Source organism: Nestor notabilis, unplaced genomic scaffold (genome assembly GCF_000696875.1).
Source record: "Nestor notabilis isolate BGI_N333 unplaced genomic scaffold, ASM69687v1 scaffold9148, whole genome shotgun sequence".
NCBI classification, from domain to species: domain Eukaryota; kingdom Metazoa; phylum Chordata; class Aves; order Psittaciformes; family Psittacidae; genus Nestor; species Nestor notabilis.
In genome coordinates, this window is record NW_009939607.1 from 54,328 (window position 1) to 71,542 (window position 17,215).

General features: G+C 47.0%; 1 protein-coding gene across 1 annotated transcript in view; it reads left to right on the forward strand.

The window, feature by feature from the left end:
• Positions 1–8,101: 8,101 nt before the first annotated feature.
• Positions 8,102–17,215, forward strand: part of SYNPR (synaptoporin) — a 44,380-nt gene continuing 35,266 nt past the window's right edge. The window contains exon 1 of the mRNA XM_010019954.1: positions 8,102–8,201. Within this exon, the coding sequence (XP_010018256.1) occupies positions 8,178–8,201 (24 nt within the window). The 5' untranslated portion in view covers positions 8,102–8,177. The remainder of the gene's footprint in view (positions 8,202–17,215) is intronic.

The window sequence follows — 17,215 nt, forward strand, 5'->3', positions numbered from 1 at the left end:
GCTGTGTTCCCGTAGAGGCTGCATTGGGCACACTCATGCTCTCAGTGCACACAGAGGGGTTTTTTAACCCTGGGATCCCCCTTGGGTGTCTCAAGCTTGTGTGGGCAGCAATAGTTTCTGTGTGGCTGCAGAGTGTCCTCTGGCTGGTCCCTCCTTGCTGTGGGGTTAGGGAGGGAGTCCGTCCTGAGGATGGCTCCAGCTCGCGACCACGAGGGAAAGCTGCAGTACCACAGCTCTGTGCAGTATTACCTGCCCATCGCTGTAACAGGCAGGGTGGTGGCTCTTGCAGGAGGAAAACACCTCAGCTGAAGCAGTGTTCCATGACTGCCCCATGGACCCAGCAGCATGCTTTGTGCTGTCAGGCTGCACATCAGTCACAGCAAAGCGAGTGGCTCCAGCGGCGGCTGAGGATGTGATGAGGATGCAGCAAGCGCGATGACTCCAGAGCTGGCGCAGGTGCATGCAGAGCCCCGGTGCTGGCTCCCCCGGGCACGGACACCCCGGGCCCTCGCTCTGGGATTCTGTTTGGGAAATGTGTTGTTTCCCATCTGTTCCTCACCAACTCTCAGCAGTTTCTGTGTGTGCCCACCAGAGAGCAACCCCAGCACAGGGTTGTTGTCTCCAGAGAGACGGAGGCTGGGATGGAAGGTCTGGGTGTGAGGCCAAATCCATCTTCTCTCACCCCTCCAGCCCTATAACCTCATCCCAAACCTGAGCTAAACAGTGAGTTTGGCCTCATGGTGTCCTGGGCAGGGAGGATGTGCTGCCATGTGAAGCTCTGGCAAGAGACCCTGCCTGGGTCTTCTGCAGCAATCCCAGTGCTGTCTCCAGGGAAGTACTGTGCCAGGAGTTAGCAAGGAGCATCAGTCCAGTGCACAGGGAGCAAATAGGGGTTCAGACAGAGCTTACAAAACTTGGATGGGTAAAAACCTGGTGCTTCATGCAGTCTCCTGAATAAGTGAGCACAATTTTGTGCTCATCTCATGGAATCATTCAGGCTGGAAAAAACCCTGAAGATCAAGTCCAACAGATATCTCAGTGCATATTTTTGGTGCTTGAACAAGTAGTTGGGTGTCTTGGTTTGGTTTTGTATGTGACATACTATCACAGAGCTAGGTGTTTGGGGAAGGAAGAAACCCATGCTTTTCATGCATTTTTGCAAGACACTGCTGGCATGAAGTCCAAGGGTAGGCAGTCACATCTGGGCTTGGAGGTGCTGCTCACCCATGCAACATCAAATACCTTACCTGGGCTGCTTGTGTCAGGAGGGAGAGCTGGACAGGATTTATCCAATCCAGGACAAGGGGTCAGAATCGTGTGCTGGAAGGACCCGTCCCTCTCCTCCATGCTTTGCTTGAGTCGGAGGATCAGCGTTCATGTGTTGTTGGTGGGTGCAACAGTGCATGGCACCGCTGAGCTGCAGCCCTGGTACCTGCAGAAATGGGCTTTGAGAGAAGCTGAGGGAAGAAACAACCTCTTGCTATTTTTATCTCTGTGCCAGCCCCTGGGGATTTCAATTGACAGGATTAGTTATGAAGCCAATATTATGAGTTTAACTATGAGTGAAATAACACAACTTCTGTGGGAAGCAGAGTAAAAGAAGCAATTATACAGTAGTTTAATAACAGTGCTCTGCTGGCTGGGAAGCTGAAAACTTATGGTTGACAGTAATTAGATTTTTTGATTCTTCCTGTTAAATAGCTATAAAAATTACAATAGAAATTCGTCTAATTCTCTTTTATTCCATGCTGGTTTTATCATCCAGTTCATGCCCATTTGGCCTTCAGATTATTATTTTATGTGGTTTTAGTGTCTGGTATTTAAGACATGCAGGAACAGCACTTAATGTTGAAGAATGCAGAAAGCCTGGAGGATAAGGGGGTGGCAGTAACACTCTTCTGAGCATTCTTCTTGCAAGATGCTTGGAGGGACAGTAAGAGCTTTCCAAATTGACTTACCCTGAATCACAGCTGGGCTTCTAACCACACAAGTTATTCCAAATCATTCAAAATTGCAGTAAAAATAAGATGTTAGAAATTGAAGCACTCTTTTTGCCTGCCTGGTACTGTAATGCACTGTGTGCAGATGAACTGCTGGGAGGGAGGGAGCGAGGTGCTGTGATACATCACTGCACGCTGGTTGCTTGCTGTCCTCACCTCCCTGGTGGGATGGGAGTTGATGCAGTGATCTGGTTTGGGGCTTCACTCCCACCTCGGGCTCTGTGCTGGGATGGCAGTGTGAGTTATAGGGGGGCACTTGTTGGCTGGAAAAGAGCTGAACTTGTACTAGTTCAAACAAGAGCCCATGGGGCATCATCTCTTCCCAATCTTTGCTGCTCCTCTGAAGCCCTGCAGTGCTGTGGTGTGTGCTGGCAAGCTGGGGCTGTTCAGGCGTCTCATCTCCCTGTCGTTTACATCCCAAGTGATGCTTAGTTGTCAGCTGCCCTCTTTTCAAACACTGTCCTTTTTTTGTGTCTAGACAGCAGTGAGTTTTCTCTTATGCCATTAAAACTCTAATTACTTCAGCAGCTGTGTATTTCCAAACTTGCAGGGTGAAACTTGATGAGCCAGCAAATGTGTGGCAGTTGGGCAGCCTATGATCACAGCTTGAAAGCATTACACAGCACAAAGGAAAGAGCTCTCAGGTTTGCTCTCATCCTTGAAAGCTCAGGTGCTTGGAGGCTGAAAGTATTCTTCCTCTTGCTCTCTTTTACTTTACCACGTAAGAGAGCCAGGTATGATGATACCCTGATGTTGTGAAGGGGATTGAGTGTGAGGTCGTGTGTGGTAGCTCTGGTGTGATCACTGACACATGCAATAAACAGGCTCTGCAGCAGCACACCTGACATCAGTGTAGTGTGTCTCTTACTTTATGTCTTTTCCTCTGCCATGGCAGGAACAGCACAGTTCAACTTAAAACACACTGGAGCTGCCCAGAGCCATTAGCAGGGCAGAGGCCACTTCCAGGTATGCTGCTACCCCATTTACTTCCACTTGTCGACAGAAATACGCTGTGCTTTTGGCAGATGCGAATGCTCCAGATGGTACTGGGAAAAGTGCAAATGAAAGATTTGATTCCAGCCCTTCCCCACTTTAATAAAATCCTGTTCATCTCTCTACTAGAGCCTTGTTTTTTCAGGGGCTTTTACAAATGCATCGCTGCTTTCTCTCTGAGCTTGTGCCCTTGAGCTCATCCCTGTGTCACTGGCAGGCACACTGCTGGTTGTTGCAGTCTGCCATCCAGTGCACGTGCCTTCCAGCACGTAATTCTGGTGATGAGATTGTGGTCTGTGAAAACTGGGTATAACCCATTAATGGGGGTGTCCAGATGTCTTTGTGGTTGGGCCAGGTGCCAGGTTTGGGCCAGGTAGTGATGGTTCCTGGGGTCTCAGCACCCCGCCATGCACTGGTGTGGTGCAGACCTTCAGTGCATGCTAAGACAAATATACCTTTGTGCCCTGGGTTCCCACCACCCCAGTGTAACTGCAACAGGGGCTGCATCTACCTTGATGCTGCTCTTGAGCTTTACCTGTTGCCCAGGTACGCAATGTCCTTCTGCAAACTCAGTGAAGAAAAGCAGGAAGGCTGAAAGGAGTCACCATCTGGGGGCAGCCTGACCTGGACCTGAATTTGGCTTGGGAGGATGAGGGAGAGGATAGCTGTCATCTCCCCCATTAGCTCCGTCTCGAATGACATGTGTGCTCCCGATCGTGTGCTGTGCTGATGCTCATACGGTGCCCGAGTCACCACCCTGCATTAGCTTATTCCAGCACATTTCCTTGTAACAAAATTAGATCGACTTTGCAAATTGCTGCTGCACTAGTAATGGAATTGGAGGGGGGGATTTGTTGTTTGTCTATTTTTTTTTTCCTTTTTTCTCTGGAGTAAATCAGGAATAAAGTCAACAGAATCAAGCCCTTAGTGCTTTCAGCAACATGCTCATTTAAATTGGATGCAAGAGGGTGTCTGTGTTTACATTTGGCCTGCCAAGAATCTCTGTTTCAGAAACTGGCTTACATAATATGTCAAAATTGGTTTACTCATTAGCATTTCAAACTGCGTGAAACAAGCCGCAGATTGATAAACTAGCAGCAATATTTTGCAGCCAGAGCCGAACGGCACAGGGGGAGGGGACATTCATTAGGAAACATTCCATTTCCACAAGAAAAACAAATGGTTTCCAGTTATGTGCCTCAGACTTCATTGATTTTTTGGTGTCTTCCTAAATTTAAATTAAGATTGAGAAGGAAATGTGAAAATCTCTGGTGGGAAACAGGAGCCCGTCTTAGTATTTGCTGGGCCGGTGGGCTGTGTGCAGCAGCAGATCCAGGTTGGCCAATTCTCCTTTCCCTGGCTGGGGATGAAACCCCTCTGCCAGGTTTCAACCTGCTCACACAGCCACTCCTGCCTTGATTGGCATTTTTGCTATAGCACCGGTGGAATGGAGGCTCTGATATTATTAATCAGCTCCTCCAAATGTTGTGCAGGCACAGATGTTGTAGCATGGTCCAAAGAGCCCGTGGTGATGCTACTTCCTCCTGCCTTAGCCTTACCAAAGTGAGCATAGGTGCAATGCAGCCTCAGGCAGAGCTGAGGACCATGATGCTGAACAAACTCCAGCTCAGGTCCTCCATGGCAAGACCAATAAACTTCCATCTCTGCCATGCAGGGTGTGATTTTTATAGGCATCTGTAAACCTGCACACACACATGCAAGCATGAATAGTGCTTCCAGAGTAATATGGGCAAATATGTTAAAAGCAAAGCAGCAATGAGAGGTTCTAAGTGTAACTGGTGCTTTTGGGCTTCCGCTATGTAAGCTTTAGGTAGCCTGTGGTGGGCTGGGGGAGGAGACAGCAAAGCACGGTTGGTAGCCAGAAGAGCAGCCCTGTCTCATGCTGTTCTCATGCAGATCCCTCCTGTGACTACTGCTGTACCCCGGGAGAAGCCCCTCCACGGGCTGCAGCCCTCACCATTACTGCTGTCACTGCATGCCTTTTAGCTGCATCCCTCCTACAGGCAAGGGTTAAATGTCTTCAGATCCTGAGTGGTGTGGCAAAGCTGGTGGAAATCTGCTGTGTGTGTACAGCTTTTCAGTTGTATCTAAAGGTGTTTGGGGCTTAAATCCCAGGAAGCTTTTTAGTTTGCTTTGAAACTCCTAACTTAAAAGTGGAAAGCTCTGATACAGCAGAGACGTGGCACAACAGCGCTGGCATTGGTAGCATCTGGTTTTAGGCTTGGTGATCCTGAATGCCCCGTCCAGTATTTCAGATGGATTTTTGGAATGAAATCTAGTAAAGCTGAAGGAAGCACCCGCCTGCAGTGCTGCAGGGTCCGCTGCAGCCCAACAAGTGCTTTGCCTTGTCAGCAAACACCAACACATTCACTTTCAACAGCGTTAGACCTCATCCACATCATTCATGGCATGTCACGGGTAAAAAGCAAGCTTTGATCTCCTTATGCTGTGGGGTCCATGTTGCAGCACTGTTTGAAGGATCTGTGTGACAGGTCAGGTCATCACATGCTGCAAGACATCATACTCTGTTCAAAACTGCATCCTGTACCCTCACATCCCACAGAGGTACCCAAGTGGGCACACATTCTAGAGGGCTGACACAGCAGCTTCCAGCGGCGCCTCTGCAAGACTATTTTAATGGATGTTTCATAAAGTTTTCAGAAGACTTTTGTGAGCTGAAGTAACAGCAGTTGTTAGCTGTGGGAAGGGAAAATAAAATTATCTCGTTGGAAAACGAAAATGAGAGGTGTTTGCATTTCACTTACTGTCACACCTTGCAGCAAGAGGCTGGTCACCATGAGATACAGCGAGTTTCAGTGCCAGCTGGAGAGCTGAATGCAATGAAAAAGGCCAAGAGGGATGAGATGCATCAGCTGGGGATCTCAGGCAGGCTGAGGATCCTTCGCCAATGTGTGGGAACAACCCAGGCTGGAGAAGAGCTCTCCCAGGGGTATGGGAAAGCCAGCACCACCCCTTGTGCTGATGTGGTGGGTGGTAAGTTCCATGTGGTCCTTGGCCGCCTTTGCCCATTGCTGGCTTTTGGTTCATGTTCCAGTTTGGGTCTGTGTTATTCCTACAAAAACTCCTCCACGCCTTGTCTGGGCTGTTCTGTCTGTTCTAGAGATAGCAAGGAAAGAGGAGTAAGATGTCTGAGCCCTGTCCTAGGGGACAAAGGTGTGTTGGCCAGTGCTAACCAGGCAAATGCAAAACTACCTCAGCCTGCGTGGTGTGATGCACGGCTGCAGAGTGCAATTCCAGTGTGGATCAGGCATCCAAAGGCTGTTCACAGTGCAGTGGGAGGCAAATTCTACCCAGCTCTGCAGACCAGAGGTGCTGAGTTGTTGAATCTTTGCAGCTGGGACTCAGGCAGTGTGCACAGTGGCTGGCAAGTGCTTTCACATATGTTAAAACGTACCAAGCAGCAGAGCAGTGCTTCAGTCTGGAGAACACTCTCAGCACCACGATGTCTTCTCATTACAGCATCAGGCTGTATCTGTTGGAAACTAGGGGCCACATTGTCAGCAGTGGCATCTGTCAGCATGGCAATACAGCTCCTGCTCATGGGAAAAGGGCCCAGAAGGTTCAATGCTCATAAAGGGCTGTTGGAGTCTCCTCTGTGCCTGGATTGTGCCAGAAGTGTCAGCCCCAAACACATACATCGAATTATCAGATAAATTCAGCCTCCTTGGCTTTGTCTTTAAGGTTTTCCCTGTGAATTCCAGCTCTTCTCGCGCAGTGTAAATCCCAAGCTGCTGGGGAAAAGCAATTGTTCTCCAATTCTGCTGCGTAAAGAGCTGTTGTCACCCAGCAGGTGTTTCTGTATAGCAGCATGTAACTTCTGCCTCCAAATAAAAGACAAAGTTCACCTTGTGTCTCATCCATTGTCACATGTATTTGAAAATATTTGATGCACTGTGTAGAAAAGAGGGCAAAATAGTGACAAACCCCGGGCTGATAAATAAATAGCACAGAGCGTGATTCACAGCCTCAGTTACACCAAGCAGCGCTGTTAAGTGCAGAGCTGGGTGCCTGGTAGAGAGGGATCCGTGGATCCATTTTGTGCTCTCAATGTGCTGAAGTCCTAAATGCAGAGTGGAGACATGGGACAAGCCTGAAACTCCTGTTGTGAAGAGGTTTGCAGTCCGAGGACATGGGGTTTGTGTCTTTGTATAGCTGTTGTGGGAGCAAATGTGGCATCTCTCCAAAGAGGTGGCATGTGTTTGCAGCTGATCTGTCCATTAACAAGCAGGTGCCTGTATGTCAGAGGCAACGAGCTTACCTCCTGCTACCTGCTCCTCCTCCTCCTTCCAACACATGCACAGCACAGCAAAGGCTTTGTTTGGGTGGATTATAGCACAGAAATGTTCTCTTTTGGCACAAGGGAACCCATGGGTTTCCCATAGGTTTTCTCTGATATGCAAAAAAGGGGCAAAAGCTCAAGTTCCAGGAAGATGTTTTGTGCATCTGGTCCTGTTTGAGCACAGGAGAAGCTCAGCACACACTGAAGTACAGGAGACCTGAGAGGTCTTTTCCCCTTTCTGAATGGTCTCCTTGCTCTTGCTGCAGAGCAGCTTTCTCAGATGCATTACAGAGCCTCAAAAGCCCCCAAATCCAGCAGTGAAGAAGCACTGCTCCAATGACAGTCTGTAAGTGTCAGAGCTTTGGAGCATCTTTAAGCTCAGTACAACTTCAGCCCAGAACTGTGGACTGTTTCTTTCCTACAGTGCACATACAAGGACTAAAGCGATGCTGCATTAGCAGTGGGGAGGAAGGGGTTGCATCTCCCAGCCCACTGTGGTGGTACCTGTACCACAACAAAGCAATCAGCCTCTCACTGAGGGACAAGTATTCGCTTTCTCTACTTAGAGTGTGTGTAGTCATTGTCTAATAATATGAGCATTTTGCCATCCCTCTGCAAATAAGGCTGAGGCTGCTGCCTGATTGGTATATCATCTCACTTTCTCTCGGCATTGATTTTCTTGCTCTCCTTATTTGCTTCATAAAAAGAGAGGCAAGGAGCTCGCTCCCTCTTCTTCCCTCCCTCCCTCCCTCTCTCTCTCTCTCCCCCTCCTGTGAGAAGCTTTTGGGAGCCTTTATTTTTAGTATGAGACAAACCTTGCTTTATTTCAGGAGACGCAAGTTGGATTATAAACCCTTTTGTAAATGTGTATGGTGATATTTGCTCCGGTAAGTTATATGCATCTCTATTTATGTGTGTAACTGTACTGTCTGGGGGAGAAGGGGAGCTTTACAGGAATCGTGAAGCCCACTAGATTGGTTTTAGGTTTGGTTTCTTTGTACTCTCCTGCTGAGCCCAACTGTTCCGTGTTATTTAGATGTACTGGAATATTTTCAGTTTGTATTTTGCTTTGGCAAAGTGGGGGGGGTGCCTTCTTTGAAAACTTGTTTTGCACTTCGTTTTACAGAAGAAACGTGGAGAGTGAGGATTAAAGGGAGAAGGAATGATGATTTATCCTGTTGCTTTTGGCATTTTAGATCAAAGATGCCTAAAAATAATGCAGCAATATTTGATATAAGAAAAAAATCAGTAAGAGCTATTTAATATTGATCAAGCTCAAGTATGAATATCTGACTGCATATTACCTTTGAAAGATCAATCTATAGACAGGCAGGTTGGCAGCAAGCTGCTCCTCACCAGAATGTATTAAAGAAATAAAGAAAATCTTTAAAGTAATTAAGAAAATAGCTTGCTTTTCAGAGTGTAACATCATTAATACAGGTCAATAGACTGTTGCTTTGACTTCGTGTTGCCTGCCTCTGCTTTGCACAGCTCAGCAGCCTCATTCCTCAGCACTCTCGGCTAACTTGGAGACCCCTTTTTTACCTGCAAATAACAGCGAGGGGCAGTTATTTCTCTCTGCCTGTCAGAGCTCTGCTGTGCTCTCCAGGCAGTACAAGGCAGCGATTGTAACAGTATGGCTGAGGAACACAAGATGCATGGCTGCAATACTTTCAGACTACGTAATAAATACTTGAATTTGCAGAATTATATTGGTTAATTCATTGGCACTTTGATCCTTTCATACTTGAATCATATCCATGGGCGCTGATAGCTTTGGTGTTTCAGAAGTCTTTATGAACTCCAGCTGTAGCACAAGCTGGAGCTGCGGTGAGAACATGCTTGAGTATATACCTGCTCAGAAAATTAACATGTTAGACACAGAATAACATGCCTACTCTCATGATAGCAGTGTTTGCTAACAGATATATGAAGTATACTTTAATAAGATGTTAGAAGACAGTAACCGGGTTTATTAAACCCACAGGAGAAGGTAAGAATGTTGCGTCTGGTGCTTCAAGCTAAACTCTTCCAGAGAGATATTTCAGATTGGCAATAACTGCTTAGTCATTTTAAGCTGCATTTGGACCAGTTTAATTGTTCCTGGTTTTCCAGGGTGGAATAGTTGTGCTTTCCTTTTCACCTGCCTGAAGAGCAGCTGATGGGGATATTTTGTGGGGCTCCTGAGCTCTGCAGAGTGTTGCACAGGCGAGAACATGAGCTTGGTTCCTGAAAATGTGGTTACCAAGCACTACGTTCAGTGGCTTTTGGGGTTTTGCTGTTTCATAAGGACCATGTCTATTTATACCAGCTGTGTAACTTGAATGTATGTGCTCGGCACAGTGTTACAAATCGCGGTATGTAAAATACGTTATATATGACTGTTAGAGAACAAGGTACAAAGACAGTAATTGTCTTTTTCACAGCCATTTAGCTGCTTGGGTGTGGAGGGCATGTGTGTCTGAGCTGTGCACATCTCACACACCTTCTAAGCATAATCCTGCTTGCCTGAGGACAGCATGAAGCATTCCCAACTTTGCCCAGCCTTGCTATGTCGCTCAGATAGCAGCAGGACGATGTCAAAGAGCACATTTGGGTGACCCTGGAGGGGAAGGGACTGGGTAGCATGACCCGAGAAGCATGATTCCTGCTTCCTACACCACAAAACTAAAGGCCCGGGGTTTTCTGCCACATAATTCATCATAATAGGGGTGCCAGACTGCCCTGAAGGCTGGCCTGTGATTTATTGAGGAAGCCAGCTGAGCTCATCATAGTAGACTTGAAGCAGGAAGAGAGGCCAGGGATGGTGGGTTCGACTGCCGGCAGGTGGAGGTCTCACCCCTGTCGCCAAGGGCAGGTTGCCAGCAGCCAAGGGATTGTGAGGCACAAAGTGAATACTGTGGCTAAGTCAATCACTGCAAGACTTTCCCTTGGCAGAGGAGTTTGTGGCTGAGGAAGAATGATCCCTTCAGCCCTACATGCCATCGCTATAGGATACAGTGAGACAAACCAGGGGAACAGGAGAGCTTCCTCTGCTCCTCATATTGTACATACAAAAATCATCAGTATTCATGGGTTTACATCTGTTGCCTTTTGCCCATGCTAACATGTGTGGTGTTCCTTCATCTCCAGCTGCTTGGCAGTAGCAAGTCTGGGGGCAGCTTGTTCCCAGTCAGGTACCCCCAACCACCACTCACTCTTCAGACGTTATAGCAGCCTCCATCACCTCCCCAAAGAGCATGACACCTTCTCTCCAAGATGACCTCAGGCTAATGTGCAAACGAGGGCTTGGTGCAGCTCCAGGGACAGATTGACAGCATTGTGCTTCCCAAGGTCCGGGGCTGAAAACACAAGATTTGTGCCAGCGGGATTGAGGAGTCATTGTCCCTTTCTAGCAGGTGCATCAGGGTTGAAAGGAGTTTGAAGCTTTATTTTAGGGATGCCTGGATCCTGCGGAGTTTCTTTTCCTTTAAGACCTGTCTCCTCGGCTGCTCTTTTAGCAGATCAAACAGTTCCTAGAGAAATTCCTTAAACTATTAAAACATTGATTTCTTAAATATCTGCCTCCTCCTGAATGCCAGATCCTCCTGTTTTAGCCAAGTCCTTGGAAGACTTAATGAGTTCTTTCCTCACCTCTGTTAATCCTGCTCAGATCAATAGGCACTCTACAGGGGGAGAGGTATTTGTGTTGATATTGGGTAGCAGCTGCCTGTCACTGCTGGTGATGGCAGGTGGTGTTTTATTCTTCGTGTCACTCTTGATTAGGAGTTCCTGTACAATTATATGACCACTTCTTTCAGGGAGTATTTCCCCGTGTATGGGATGGCAGATGGCAACTTGACCTGGAGTCTGGTCTGTCTTGATTTTGCCTTTGGGCTCTCTTTCCATCTGAGTACAAGTTGTTTCAAACAGTAGTGTGGTACACCCTTGTGAATACAACATGTTTGTGTGTGGTGGGCTGGGCGCTCAGCACAGCTAATTTGAGAAGAGTTGAGGCCCCTGTGCCTCTGCCTGAGCTCTGCCTGTGTGGGTACCACTGTGGGATGCAGGCGTGAGGAGAGCGGTGGATTGGGGACACATCCCAGTTCAGTGCATCCCTGCTCCTTCATCCAGAGCTGGCGTGGGCAGCCTGATGGAAGATGAAGAGATGAAGCTGTTTGTTGCCTGCCAGCACAGCACATGTGTGTCAATACGTGGGACACACAGAGAGCCCAGGCAGGCCCAAAGGAGATATTTAGCTCCTCATCAGGGCATGCGGTGGCATAGCACCAGTCCTGAAGAAGATGGAAGGGGTCCATCGGTGTGTCTGGGGCTGGGGACACACATACTCCTGCAGGGTCACTGGGTGCAGACCCTGCAGTTTTTATTGACTTCAGTGTCCAGTGCAGAAGGAGGGTCTGATCCTGCCTGTCCTGAGTTCGTAAATCTGGTTGTTGGGTTTTACCCAAAGGACTGCTCAGAGGCCTTGAAGCTGCAGTGAAACTCCTCAGTAAGTGAGCTCTGGGGCTGGAAACGTGATGATACCGTGAAACTCTTCAGCCCATCATGTTCAGCCCATCATGTTCAGCCCATCATTTTCAGTCCATCATGATCTCTTATTTTGGAGAAGAAAAAAGAAAAGGAAAGGAAGTGAAATGTGAAAGATGTGCTGAGCTCTTCTGTGGAGCCAGGAATCAGCATGGGGTGCCAAATCTGCAGTGTTGTGCCTCTCCTCTCCAAAGCACCCAGGCTGTCTGTCTGTCTGTCCAAGCAGAGCCAGGCTGTCTGGGTGGAAGGGCTCTGCTCCACCTGAATGGCTGTGCAGTGCCTCATCTGTCACTAAACTTTCCCGGCGCCGTGGCAAAGCAAATATGCTGCAGCAGGCTGCAAAGCTGTAAACATATGGGCACTAACAACAGATTAAGTGAGTGATTTAGTCTAAGGGGCTTGGTAGATTACCATAAAATGTATCTTAATTAGAAAAGCAATCAAACTTGCACAGAGTCAATGAGGATGAAATGTCCCTGTTGGCAACAGTGAGCACTCTGTCCCTCATGCTGGGGAAAGAGGATGGTGATGGATGCATCTCATGCCCACTTTGGGGTGTTTGCTGTGGTTCACTCAATCCAGCTATGGGTGGAGGGTACCCTCATGCTGTTTGTTCTTTGACCCATGAGACCATCCTGCAAGCTGCTCAGAATGAGACCAGTGGTGAACTCAGACTCCTTTAACAGCATCAACAAACCGGGAACTGCTGAAGGTGAAAGAACAGAGCATTTGCACATTTTCCTTTAAAACTGTGTGCAATTACCCAAAGATATATTTGAGTGTTTGCCATGTATAGCACATCTAGTCCCAGAAAAAGGACTGGGGCTTCTAAGTGCTACCATAACACAAATAATTAATAAGTCTATCTCCCTCCCTGTGTCCTCATCTTCTTAGTGAGCGTGGCCATAATTAGCTTTCACCTGATTGTGAATTTATAGCGTGTTCAATTGCTTTTTTTTCATTCTGCTTGTGTTGTCTTTGCTTCCTTAGTTTTATTGGCCCAGGTTTTATTCCACAGGCCTGAATCTACAGATAAAAAAGTCAGATAATCATCTCCAGCAGTGCAGATATAAAGGTTGCAACAGCGAAAACCATATTGATGCATTATTGGTTTTGTACAAGTGGTTGGAAGGATTTAAAGTACACTGGGAAGTGGCACAGAAGATGTGCAGCAGCTGCTAGCAGCTGAGAGAAAGGAAAGGACAAAGGAAATGGAGACATTCAGGCAAGGCTTTTTTTGTGTTTAGAAGTAGGTATGGGTTGCAGATTTCAGGGAACCTCAATGAAAGGCTGTGAAAAGAAAAACACATAGGCAAGACGTGTGGAGGAGCACAATAAGGGGGAGGACACAGAGAACAGGACAACTTAAGCTGTCCAAATCAAGTGTGTCAACAGTGAGAGAGACCAGGAATATGCTTTTATTTCAATTTAAAGACACTGTTACTAGCATGTTGATGTATAGATGTTGCTTTTCATGATGAAGTGTGGATAAGGAGAAAATGCCAGCTCTGGGGACACACACATAAAAGGAGTGGCAGAAAAGGGAGGTTTTACTTTAAAAACTGTTTCTTGCTCCAAATGTTCCCTGTGAATTCCCAGGGCTCAGTAAAGCAGAGGTTCATTTATAGCCCATCATTTTAATTATTAGAAAAGAAATTATTTTTACCATGCAGGCTGATAGTTAGCCAGGAGCAAATTCTTCTTCCAGCCATTTGCGCAGAGGTGGGTGCCGAGGTCAGATCCAGCTCCAGCGGAATTTTCCATCCAAAACTGGTTTGAGATGAGCCAACAGGTCCTAAGTTTGGGTCCTACCTACCCAACAGAGCTCTTGTAGAGAGGACTCAAGCTGTACTCCATCATAAAAGGTACCATGGTGAGGCTGGGTCTGGAGCAAGGAGTCACCAGCGATGACTGGATTAATAAAGGACGCCCTAACAGGTCTCAGTGGCCAGGGATGGGGGGCGCTTTGCAGACATAGTGCCTAGAAAACCAGCAGTGCTTTTCCAAATGCAGAGCCCAGGTTCCCAATGGTGCTGCTTGTACAGGACTGAAATAAAAGGGAAAACTTGGGCAGGCACCATCTGAAAGAGCGCTGCTGGGTGTGTAAGAATGGATTGGAGGCCCCATTGCTTAGCAATTTGAAAGCACTCTGAAATCCTCATGGGAAAAAGCTGTTGTGCCAGGATATTAATCCCAAGGGCTTTGTGGATTCCTTCTCAAGTCATTTTCACCCATTTCCTTAAATCTGCTTGAGAAAGGAGACAGAGCCGAATGCAGGCATGCGTGTGTGTGGGGAGGCAGCAGATGACACCAAATAGCAGCACAGCAGCACAGGGAGCCGAGAGTAAGCTACTAATGGCCTCTGATGAGCACAGACGTGATAATAATGAGGTTAATGCCCTTTCATTCACCCAGAAACATCTTAGAGAACGTATAATCCCTTCTAGTCGACGGGCAATCATTAGGTCATAAATAATACAGTGTGACTGAAGGACAGGAGCCCTCCTGTAATAATAATATTCAGTTGGTGCTGACCTGGGAAGGGTTTTGTTGCAGCCCCCATGCTGCGGGGACTGAGCTGAAGGAGCTTTTCCTTGTCAGAGGAGCACTCCCACCTCTCGTTTCTGCCATGTGCAGCTGTCATCAGAGCAGGAAAATGCTCCACTGGAGCCCAGGTCTGCCAGGTATTGCTGGGAAAGGAGCTGAAGGAAAAGAAAGATGCAAACTGGTTAAGGCAGCAGTTACACCAGCCATCAGATGGTGCTGCCAGGGGCCTCAACCCACCCAGGGGTGCCTGGTGGTGATGCTGGGAGAGATGGGAATGGGCTCTCCAGATGGGAGAGGTGCCATGTCCCAGCCAGATGGTGTGAGCATTGAGTACAACACTGCTTTTGCAAGCTGGGTCTGCAGTCCCCTGCCATCCAATGCTGCGGTAGACGAGGTACGGTGTAGTTCTGTTTCTTGTTGAGCTCCTGAGGCTGTATCAACCAGCAGGGGGTTAGCAACATTAAGTTTGGGAGAACTTTCCCTTCCCATAGTGCTTCCAATGTGTGGATGTCACTCAGTCATAATGTAAATCCCTGCGTTTATGAGAAGGAGTAAATCCTACTTAGTAATAATTTGGATCATGTTCTGTGTGCATTTATATTGTATCATGGGCCATTTTAAACCCAGATGCTTTTAAACCCAGCAAGCAAACAAGGAAATGAGCAGCCATCCAACCTTTTTTATTTTATAATTAAATGTTTACACTTGTTACACGATAAATCCCATATAATCAGCCTGTAAAGCCTGCACAAAACCTGTGTTTTCAAGAGGGAGCAGGAACAGAATTACATTTATGCATGTTATGAGTGTTTGCTGGGTTGCTGGACCATACCCGTTAATAAAGCAAGAATTAACGTGACCTTTCAGAAAACCTCTCCTTTACTTGACCAGGTTTTCCTTGGTGTTTGCCCATGGTAGTCACACACGATTGGTGCCAAAGCAGCTCTTGAGATGATGTGGGCATGTGGGGGGACATTTAACATAGGTGATAGGAAGGGGAGACAGCCCAGGGGTGGCCACTCTCCTGAGCTGACAGTGATGCTCTGGGCACTGACAGAATGTAGATCCTGGTAGAGACCACCACAGTTGTCTTTTTTGCTAGCAGTCTAAGGCTGGAAGAGTTTTCATGCCCAAAAAGGAGTGCACGTCTCTGTTGAAGTGATGTATGTCACAACATGAGCTATTCAGGGATCATATGTACAAATCTAAACAAATCTGTCCAACTTGTGCTCCCACATCCTTAAAAGAAGAGGGTACAAATGTGGAGTTGTGGAGACTGCAAAGGAAGAGCTGTAACTTCCAGACTGCTCTACAGCTGGGAGAAAAAAGGTTGCAGGCTGTAAATGCAGTGAAACTACCACTATGTGTTACATCTCAAATGAAGCAGTGTGCACCTAATAAATACCCCAGGTACTCCTAAATCTTTCTGCGACAAGTACTGGTGTATTTTGTTTCATGGAAGGCTCCATGCCAATCTGTCAATGTCCACGTGCAGAAAGCAATTTATACAATAAAGGAAACAAACCCTCTGGAAGAGCTTATCATCTCTGCCACGCTTGTGGAAGTAGCTTTATCCTCTGACAACTTTTTGTTTCACTAAGTCCAAGAAAAGATGGTCAAAATATGTCTTTATTTTCTGCCTGTTAACTCTTCCATGCATGCTGCCAACCTCAAAATTATGACAGACCCATTAAATACTGGATGAAACACATCTCATCAGCTTGCATTACATTTTGAACTTAATAAATAGGAAAGGCATTACCCAGATTCTGTCTGGCCATCTGGAGGAACAATGTTCTGTACCTCAACGAATGACTATCTAATCCTCCCATATACAGTTGGGTTTTATTCTATTAAAATATAATGAGAAAAGACTACCATACCATTATGTGATGGAGCTAAATGGGATTTTTAGAATAATCAATGAAAGATGAATAAAAAAGATAAAGGTTTTCTTTAAAGAAAAAGAGAGAAAATTGTCTCCTTGGGATTAAAGTATTGTAGAACCAAATTATTCTAACATGATCTTTACTCATTAAAAATACCCCAGTCTCATTTCCATAAATCTTTCCATTAAGAATAAAATTAAGTTCTGTTTGGTTTTATGGGGGTTGTTTCTTTTTATAATTTAAGAAATGCAGCATTAAATGAAAACACTGTGCTTTAAACAGAGGATGCTGCAGGGTTCCTGCCTGCTGTGGGCTCAGGCCTTTCCATCCAGCTGGTGGCATCGAGGGCTGCTCTCTGTGGGGTGCCCTAAGATGTCAAACAGAGGTTTGCTGCCCTGGTGAAGACCTCAGCCATGTGGGGAGGTCTTGGAGGTTAGTCTCCTCCTGTGGCTGGGGGCACAACAGACCCCTGTGTGGGTCTCATGTGGGTCTCATGTGGGTCCAGCTGGCTTCAGGGGCTGGCGAATGTGGTGTTTTCCAGCAATAGCTGTCCTCACCACACAACACGCATAAGAAGGGGCCTCATTCTCTTAGCTCAGTGTAAAGCCATACAAAGTCATAGATGCAGAGATTTTCCTTCAACACATCTGTAGCTGCATTTCCATTCTCCTTTCAGAAGACGCTGGAAACATTAAGCCTGACAGACAAGTGAAAGCTATGAGGTGCTTTGCATAAGATCAAGACAGGTTGTACATGCCCATCTCCAGCATGGTGACACCAAAAGCCCTTTCCCAGCTGCCATCATGTCCTGGAGGTGCCCATGGTCTGCAAGTGCCTCCTGGTGTGGGACAGTCATAGAATCATAGAATGGTTTGGGTTGGAAGGGACCTTAATGCTCATGCAGTTCCAACCCCCTGCCATGGCAGGGACAACATCCC